The sequence below is a fragment of the Colias philodice genome, chromosome 3 (assembly GCF_061535455.1).
Source record: "Colias philodice isolate Cphi_HAF_F1 chromosome 3, ilColPhil1 Martin Lab GWU primary, whole genome shotgun sequence".
NCBI lineage: Eukaryota > Metazoa > Arthropoda > Insecta > Lepidoptera > Pieridae > Colias > Colias philodice.
This window is the reverse complement of record NC_143088.1, coordinates 8,606,140-8,614,423: the sequence shown is the minus strand read 5'-3', so window position 1 is coordinate 8,614,423 and position 8,284 is coordinate 8,606,140. Positions and strand designations below refer to the sequence as shown.

At 30.7% G+C, this 8,284-nt stretch overlaps 1 protein-coding gene across 1 annotated transcript in view; it reads left to right on the top strand.

Annotated features, from left to right (window-relative positions):
• Positions 1-3,768: 3,768 nt before the first annotated feature.
• LOC149489853 (ATP-binding cassette sub-family C member 4-like) overlaps positions 3,769-8,284 on the top strand; it is a 33,708-nt gene continuing 29,192 nt past the window's right edge. Inside the window, exon 1 of the mRNA XM_089714618.1 lies at positions 3,769-4,120. Within this exon, the coding sequence (XP_089570744.1) occupies positions 3,891-4,120 (230 nt within the window). The 5' untranslated portion in view covers positions 3,769-3,890. The remainder of the gene's footprint in view (positions 4,121-8,284) is intronic.

Here is an 8,284-nt window from a genome sequence, read left to right as displayed (position 1 = left end):
CTGATACAATGTAGGCCAATTTTTACGAGAAATATTATTACGTGTTTACGGGCCGATAATATTGATACAATCAATCAATCACATATCGCCGGTTGCTAAGTAACTTTTTGACGTAAACACACCTCTTCGTCCTTTGATACGCACTTTTAATAATCCAATGTTCTGAACACAAACATACTTCGATAATAATTTAGGCTTACAATCTAGCCAACTTAAAACATTAATTAAAGTTGTAAAAACATGAAATAACGTTTGGTTTGAAGGCACTGCATGGGTAATAACGCGTGATATAGGTTAATATGCATTGTTATAAGATTAATAAGTTATAATGAGTTTGTTAAGGTTTAGGCGCATTCCCGGGGCGGGCAGGCGGTTGGCGGGTCGCGTCATACTGCGGCGGCCGACTGGTACGCCGCCGCACTCCGCTATTCAGCACTGAACACCATCGTAGTACGCACCATCGCGTATATTGATAGGCCTTGGACTATATTTCCACCTTAAGACGGCACTACGTCAATAAGGTTTTAGATATTAAGGAAATAAGTGCGCTTATACAGCCTATACACTCATTTACTTCTTTGTTGATTTTATACGTTGCCTTAGAAATTACATTTGTATAATTTAGTTTAAATTGATTTAACCTATGTTAATGTTACTTCTAATAAACATCTTTACATATCTACAAATAATTTCTATAAGATGGCTCGATCTCGTGGATTCGAATATATACCTACGCATTTTGGAATTTAAAATTCGAATAATAGATTAGAATCCTATTTTTTTTTAATTCTCTCTCTTTTTTTAAACAAATGTTAGATCTGTCAGATTGCACCATACTTTCGTCAAAAACAAATGACTCAATTTGTAATAAGGACAACCACAGGATTGAGGAAAATATTAATATTTTAATTTCACTATTATCAAATAATAAAATAAGTAATTCAAATAATAAAATTTTTTACATTGTGTTGTTTTTTAATTTACTTGGTCATTCCAGTGCAAATTAATTTGATAATAAATGCATCATTTTATATTTAAATTGAATTTCTTTTTATTTAACATAATATATTTTGTCTCATTTTTAAAATTTTTTGAAACTGACAACACTTAAAAAAAAAAAGATAAAGCATCTTACAAAAATAGTTTTCCGCCTTTTTTAAAAGATAAAGAGATAAATAAAGGATTGAAAATTAGAAAAAACGAAACAATGGGATAGGTGTTTTGTTTTTTCCACAGTAGCATTTTAAATACTACTATTTACGGCAACCATCCGAGAGGACGGCCCCGGTAAGAATTTTTTAGCTATACCTACGGCCATTTTCATTTTAATGAATGTAATAAACACGTAATTTTGAAAACTCAAAAGCCTTTTTAAGTTTCAGGTCTTATTCAAGGCAGATTAATCGTCAAACTTCAGAGAGATTTAGTTGATAAACAAAATTCGAAATGTAAATTTTCAATATTAATATATTATGAATAATGATTATTATGGTACGTATGAGTTTTTTTTATCCGCTCATATGCTTGAGAAAAAAAAAATGATCCCTTACTTAGCTACGCGCATCCACAGTTGCAAAAACACGATCGAGAATCTTGTTTCGCGCAACTGTGGTTGCAAAGCGACTTTCTTATTTCAATTGATTATAAACTCTATTTCATAACCTCAGAGTCTAATTTTTACGTATTTAAACCAAAGACAACTAATTGATTCGTCTATTTCTACCCAGTACTACCAACCTTTCAAACAGAATTTTGGGAATATCTTAGTTTGTATCTTACGTGTCTTACAAGGAAGTGTTAAAATATGCCGTAATTGTTGTATTTTATTGATTTCTACTCGTGTTTACTTACCAGATTATTCTCTAACATGTGTTTTATTGTTATAAAGTAATATTTTTGTGACCGTTGTAATAAATATGTAATAAAGACGACTTTAAAAGTTAGTAGACTTTAGACGATTTCATAACTTTTTAAGGTATACGGTAATCATATATTGTAAAAATAACACAGTTTTGTATAGTATTATTACAATAGCAATCGATTACAGTCAATATATTTGAAGTACTCCTCTCGCGGAAGTCATAAATTAAGTTTTAATAGCGGTGCGTCGAACGCGCGGCGCACGTTCCAGAGCACTAGCAAAGTAGGCTACCTTTATTTTTTTTTGCAAGCTATTTAGCGTATTTTATTTTTGCAACTGTGGTTGCGCAAAGCATATGAGCGGTTATAGTTCTATTGTTATAATGTTTTTTAAGATACGGTTCAAGTATCACATAATATTATATTGTTGAGTCCTTATGTTAGGTATAGAATATTGAGTCGAAAGGCTTGACCTCGCCTCACCAAAAATTAAAATTAAACTCTTGTAGGAGGCAGGATGGATAAATGTTTTGGAAAATAATGAAGTAGTTTCTGAGTTAACAAACAAACAACAAAAAAACTAAATCTTGAGCTACACAAAACAATACTGCGCCACTGTGGCTTAAAAAAAGTTACAAAAAATATATTGTCGTTGTGAAACAGTGTTAAACATACTTAAACAGAGCCAGTGTAAATTCACAACAACCACAAACATGACATCTCTTTTATTTTTTAATCCTCGCTCGTGGGTTATTTCGACGTAAGGTTAGATGTTTTTGTCCATTTGTGAATGAGTTTTAAGTAGGAAGTATCGTGATGTGTAAACTGAATTCATCAATTAATTTTTTAATCATATTGAGTTAATTATTATTTATGTTTGATAATAACTAATTTTTTACTCGAATTTCTCCCTTCCGATTTGTCTTAGCTTGATGACATGAATATAGGTAGCCTATAATATAGCCTTCCTCGATAAATTAGCTATACACTGAAATCATCAAACTCGTTCTACTATAGTTTCTGAGATTAGTGCGTTCAACCAAACAAACTTTTCAGCTTTATAATATTGTATTATAGATTTAACTTTTAATTATTTGATCACTATCATTTAAATTCCGTAACTTGTGTACGTACACAAGTTACGGTTGTTGTAAGTGTTGTTTGATTCACATACTACTTTAAAAAAATGAAAAATGATAAAGGTCACTTTACGAATTTACGATATAAAGTGTAATAAAATAATACGTTACCTTTTATCATATTGTATTATGTATAAAATACCAGGGTTATAATTAAAGTCAAGCTACGATAATTATTAGTCTACCTCCTGAAGGTCTTATCTGTAAATTATATTTCTTTAAGATAGCTCACATTGATGTCATTTCACAATTACATAAGACTACGTAACTATAAAGAATTTAAACATTATTATCTACAAGGACCACATCCACAGGCACGCATACACCAAAATGTCTATATAAATTCAACCTGTCCTTGTAAATAATTTGGATTTCATATCCTATTGTAGGTACTTACCTATTGTTAAATTAAAATTATTATATTATATTTCTACAATTACATATTTTATTGAAGCATGTGTTTTATCTATGAACCATACATTTAAGAAACTCTCGCTACTATATCAATAACAATATGATTCACATTTATAAGCAATAAGAAAATTCCTCGTTAATCGCATCACCTGCTATGATAAACATCAATAATTGTGATACCGTTTCCATAAATTATCGCACATTTTATGTCTCATGTACCTTTAGTGCAATAATTGTATGGATATTCGATAAAAAACATCACGGTCACGTCACTTACGTAGCTTCGATATCAGTTATTAGAGATTAATACATCGCATGAACCTATTTAACATTAATGTCATTAAAGTAGAGCGCGTACGGCAGAAAAACTTAAATGTTATCTACCTGTATATTCGAAGTGGCGTACTGTGCGCGCTCCGACGTGCACTAGTGAAAATTATTTATTGTTTAGTGACAGACTAAAATTACACAGTGACAATGGTTAAATTAAAAAATAGCAGTAGTAAAAATAAAAATGAAGATGAGTGGAAAACGAGTAAAGAGACTGCGCCTCCGCAAAAAAGTGTCCCAGGACTTGTTTCGCGTATGCTTTATGCGTGGATGTTCCCTTTATTCGTGAACGGGAACCGGAGAGACCTCGAGGAGTATGATTTAGTGCCAACTAAAAGTATTTATGACTCTAAGATTACGGGTGATGCTTTAGAAAAGTAAGTTCTGATTTTTAACTTTTAACAATATGGATAAATATTTAAATTAATTTTAAAACCTATACCATACTTTGGTACTTTACATTCCCACTATAAAGTATGGTTAGCGGTATGTTTTTTTTTAATTTGAATTTAAAAATGTCAGCGAACATTATCAAATTGGAAAACAGTGACGTTGCAGTCTCGTAGCAATTGCTACGGGCCCCACGAAATGTGGGGCGGCGTGGACGTCAGCGCGGGACGCGTCTGACCGTAAAAAAAAAAACAATTTAGATAGCGTAAAAATATTATATTGCATGCCTAACAACGAAGCGGTATGCTTCCTCTCATCTGAAAATATGAAACTCAATTTCGTCACAATGAATCTTATCTGAAACTAGCCGTCCGCCCCGGCTTCGCCCGTGGTACATATTTCGCAATAAAAGGTAGTCTATGTTCTTTCTCAGGGTCTAAAGATTATCTGTGCCAAATTTCATCAAAATCGGTCCAGTAGTTTAAAACCATACATACAAACCTTTCCTCTTTATAATATTATAGTATAGATAAATCATGCTAAGATATTAAATATTCAATCAACGTTGGCATTTAATAACATATACCTACATTTTTAATTCTGACAATTGACACGACATTATTGATGTGTCTAGACTCTAGACCTTAGCATTATCAGCATTTCTTTTTCTTATGATAGAGCTTCTGTAAGCAGAGCAGACTATATTTATTTAGTATTTATTTAATTTTGCGAGTGTAATAAAGTTAAAATTATTAATCTTTAACTGATTTTTATATAATAGCTTTAGCTTAGTACCACCTAAACAGATTCGAACCTAATCCAACATTAAATAAATTTTAAATTTACCTTTAATATTTTGATATGAACGGAGTTAATTTGTTTTTTATTTTTACTTTTTTTAGATAGATAATGTTTAGCAATTGTTTTTTTAAGATATATTTAATTACAACATAAACATGTAAAACCGTTATACCTTTTGAAAAGTATCAATGCTATTGTGATGACTTAAGCCTCCACGAGTACTTACATAACAAAAGAATTGGTTTTACATAAAAATAAATAACGTGGTACTTACTCTGACCAAACCTAAATATAAATATAATATTTCATTCGTGATAATTTAAGATGCAAATAAATTAATAAATTAACCACAGAGCTGTCTAAACTCGTATTGTACATTATTACTCACAATGAAAAATCAAATATAACTTGGTATATAGAATAGACAATAGTTATGAATAAATAAAAAAAAATTCAGAAATAAACAGAAATTAATCACAATTTAATAGAGGCTCTATCTTTGATGTAACAAAAAAGAAAGTTTAGTCTAGAAAGAAGTGTAAGCAACGAGCATGCTTCCAAAAAATAATATTGATGTTTCGTCAAATCTTAAATCAGTGGAGTAAAATATATGGGAATCGGCATTTAAAATTTCAACAACCTATAAAAGTTAAACGACAAATATTAACTCAATTATAGCCTATGCACTATGCAGTATGACGTTATGCACTCTAAGGCCATAGGTAAATAAACCACGATCTTGACTACCATAATTTTATTCTCAACGCGCCTAAAGAATTTCACTTCAAAAATATTATTACAGGTAGCCTTGTTTGCCATGAGATCATATTTAATCATCTCTCATAAGAGCTTGTTTAAGCCTTATCTGTCTTTAGTTGCTTTTTTAAGGGCCGATTTTACAATGCTTGGATAAAACTTATCCGTCCAATAAAGTATTACACGATAATATTAAAATGTCACGTAAACAGTCAAATACGGGCAATTAGAATACTTTTTTTGAAATGGTAGTTTTATACATTATTCGACGAATAAGTTTTAACTAAGGATTGAAAAATCAGCCCTTAATTTTATATTGCTTTATTTTTGATACGGATTTGATTAGATAATAATTTAGATATATGATAGATACCGTTATAGACCGGGCTCCAAGGAGATGTTCGTTTGCATAAATCGCGGACCTACATCTGACTTCTGATATATATTGTATAGATCCCAGACATCCTATAGACAGATGTTGCCAACCAGTTTTGTGGTCCCCCTCCCCGCACCCCGGTAATTAAATATGGCATACAAAGAAAAAAATAAACATTTCCAAAACATACCACGTGGGGTATCAAATGAAAGAGCTTATTGAGTAGATCACGAATATATAGCATACTATAACATTTCTTACACTTTCTCTAAGATTTTTTAGAAAATTTACGAAAATGCTCCATTTTTGAGTTAACTTGAAACCACTAAAGATTGAAAACTCATGAATATATTTTTTAAATTATTATTCTTAATAATTAACAATAGTCCATTGTTTACGATTCAATAGTTCGTACAGTGAAATAGTTGCATGGGGAAGTGGGGGGAGCATTCAAAGATGGCGAGTATATTTTCAAGTTTATGCCAGAAATAAAGGCCTAATACAAAAATATCGGTGTCAGGGCTTAGAATAATTATCTCTACACTGTCTTTTTGTTTGACTGAATGAAAAATATGGCAGAAAATTCTTGAATCAACCTCGGTGTGATTAGATTGGATAAACTTGAAAATATACTCGCCATCTTTGGATGCTCCCCCCACTCCCCCATGCAACTATTTCACTGCACGAACTATTGAATCGTAAACAATGGACTATTGTTAATTATTTAAAATAATAATTTAAAAAATATATTCATGAGTTTTCAATCTATAGTGGTTTAAAGTTAACTCAAAAATGGACCATTTTCGTAAATTTTCTAAAAAATCTTAGAGAAAGTGTAAGAAATGTTATAGTATGCTATATATTCGTGATCTACTCAATAAGCTCTTTCATTTGATACCCCACGCGGCATGTTTTGGAAATGTTTATTTTTTTCTTTGTATGCCATATTTAATTACCGGGGTGCGGGGAAGGGGACCACAAAACTGGTTGGCAACATCTGTCTATAGGATGTCTGGGATCTATACAATATATATCAGAAGTCAGATTTAGGTCCGCTATTTATGCAAACGAACATCTCCTTGGAGCCTGCTCTATTACATGAAAATAAATTATTGAAAATGATAATAATATAGTTCAATAATCGTTATTTATTAATTAATCTTTTGATCCATGTTACTAACATTATTTCGTTATGTTCCTCCGTCTGAATAATATTTTTGTGCCGACTCAAATAATTTTAATATGTAGATATTTTTTTGCAAACAGACCCATGATGCATCTTTAAGGGAATATTTTTTGCAACACATTTCGTCCATGATCGGTCTTAGTGTGTGTAGCCTTTTACTTATATGGGTAGCTTTTAGTCTCCCTCGTTTAATGCGCATACAAAAAAAATGTGTGCGTGTACTAGTGTACACACGTAAGAAGTAAAACTTCTTTATGACCTTATTTTTCAAAAAATAATTTACTTTAAACAACTTTACAGAAATACGTCGAATCACGCGTGGTAGGGATAAGAAAAAGATGGCGCGTAACGGAAAAATGTCACGCGTAACGAAAAAATGTTACACTAAATTTTTTTCCAACCCTGATAAAGAAGTTTCACTTCAAAAACTATAACATTTTAAAACTTTCATTATATAATCTCAATTTGAAGTCAACGCTCTTCGTTTGATCCATTTAATGATCTTATTTTAATGTTTTTATTTAAGTAATTCAATTTCAACCAAGTATGAAAGAAAGGTGACATATTGAGGAAACATAAATTTATGGAGAATTCAAAGAAAACATTATAATTGTTTTTTGTCCTTGATAAAATACGTTCATGTAAATATCCAACATTTACAAATTCTAAATAAAACAAGAATGTTCTGTCAAATAAATATTAATCAGGAATTTTACGAACGATCACAACGTTTTCAAATCCTTTGAAAATTCGTTTCATATAAACGTTTGAGATCAAATTCACAATACGAATCGTGTAATACTTAATTGTACATATTTTCATCAAGTACTTAATAAGTATTTTTCGAACAAACAATTTATTATGAATAAAATGTTAACTGAAAAATTTAAGATTTTAATGTTCTTTGTTCAATGTTATTTCAGGATAATGACATTGATAATCTGGAATTGTTTGCAAGAGAGATTACTATGCATATTACATTTACATAATTATATACATTTGAGTGTTTATCAGTGATAATAGGCATGACGA